This window comes from Orycteropus afer, unplaced genomic scaffold, assembly GCF_000298275.1.
Source record: "Orycteropus afer afer isolate SDZICR_OR568_19922 unplaced genomic scaffold, OryAfe1.0 scaffold00466, whole genome shotgun sequence".
Lineage (NCBI taxonomy): Eukaryota > Metazoa > Chordata > Mammalia > Tubulidentata > Orycteropodidae > Orycteropus > Orycteropus afer.
In genome coordinates this window covers 248,802-249,998 of record NW_006922053.1, presented here as the reverse complement: position 1 = coordinate 249,998, position 1,197 = coordinate 248,802, and the positions used below count along the sequence as shown (strand labels likewise).

At 64.2% G+C, this 1,197-nt stretch overlaps 1 protein-coding gene across 1 annotated transcript in view; it reads left to right on the top strand.

The window, feature by feature from the left end:
- Positions 1 to 1,197, top strand: part of MIER2 (MIER family member 2) — a 22,788-nt gene that overhangs the window by 19,839 nt on the left and 1,752 nt on the right. The window contains exons 8-9 of the mRNA XM_042782781.1: positions 807 to 958; positions 1,103 to 1,184. Of these exons, the coding sequence (XP_042638715.1) occupies positions 807 to 958; positions 1,103 to 1,184 (234 nt within the window). The remainder of the gene's footprint in view (positions 1 to 806; positions 959 to 1,102; positions 1,185 to 1,197) is intronic.

Below are 1,197 nucleotides of genomic sequence, written 5' to 3'. Positions count from 1 at the left end.
TTCCCGTTGCTTCTCTCTCCTCTCAGGGCTGAGCACCTGGTCAGGTGGCGAGTTAGTGTTGGCTGTGGAGGTGGGTGGGTGGCCTTGCCCATGCTGTGTTTTGGGGGGGGGGCAGGGAGGAGAAGGGGGGGAAAGCCCTCCCCTGGCAGCCGTGAGTGATTTCATTGGGTGTCCAGTGAGACCCCTCTCTGAAATTGTGGGGAGCTGGCGCACGCATCCCAGGTCAGGGGCCTGCCCCACTCCCGTCGGACAGCTGGGTTTGTGCTGTGCTCACAGATGGAGGCTGGAGGCAGGAGGCCCGCTGCCTGGGTGCCCATCTGCGCTGAGAGCCAGCGCGTCCCTGCGCCGTCATGTCTAGCTTCCTTGCACCTTTGTCACCGCCATCGTGTCTGAGGTGACACATTCTTACGGCATCGACGACACCTAGAGTGGCTGGGCTGTAGACCTGTCACCCTGGTGCAGACCACCTTCCTGTGGTAGCGCAGTGGGCCGCATGGGCTCCGTGCTAACCACTCCTGATGTCTGGGCCCCGTCCCTCCGGGAGGGTGGCTTCTGTGGCTTCCTGCACGCCTATCTTCTGACCACTGTGGGCACCAGCCTGACCTGGGCACCCTCTCATGTCATGGTACTGAGTCTGGCCAGGAGTAGGGCAGGCGGGCACCCCGAGGCCAGCTGCCTGCCCGAGCACTGCTCGGGGGGGGGTGTGTGTACAGTAGTGGGTTTCCTGCCTGCCTCAGGAGCAGGGAAGGTGTGCACAGCTGGGACACAGGTCCACAGGTGACTGTCCCCTCCCGCTGCCCCCGCAGTCTATGAGAATGAGGACCAGCTGCTGTGGGACCCCCGTGTCCTGCCCGAGAGGGAGGTGGAGGAATTCCTGTACCGCGCTGTGACCAGGACATGGGACGAGGCAGCCGGGCCACAGCTCCCCGATGGGGAGACAGTGAAGGACAGTGAGCAGGTGAGCGCTGTGCAGAGCGGGCGGGGTGGGGTGGGGTGCCACGAGCTCCACCCACTGGAGGCCACGTGAACCCCCATGTCCTTGCTAGGGAGGGAGGCTGGGTGTCACTGCTGCTGCTAGGCAGTGACGACCACTGACCCCCAGGCACTGTATGAACTGGTGCGGTGCCGCTTCAACGTGGAGGAGGCTCTGCGAAGGCTGCGCTTCAACGTGAAGGTGATCCGAGGTAGAGAGCCCCG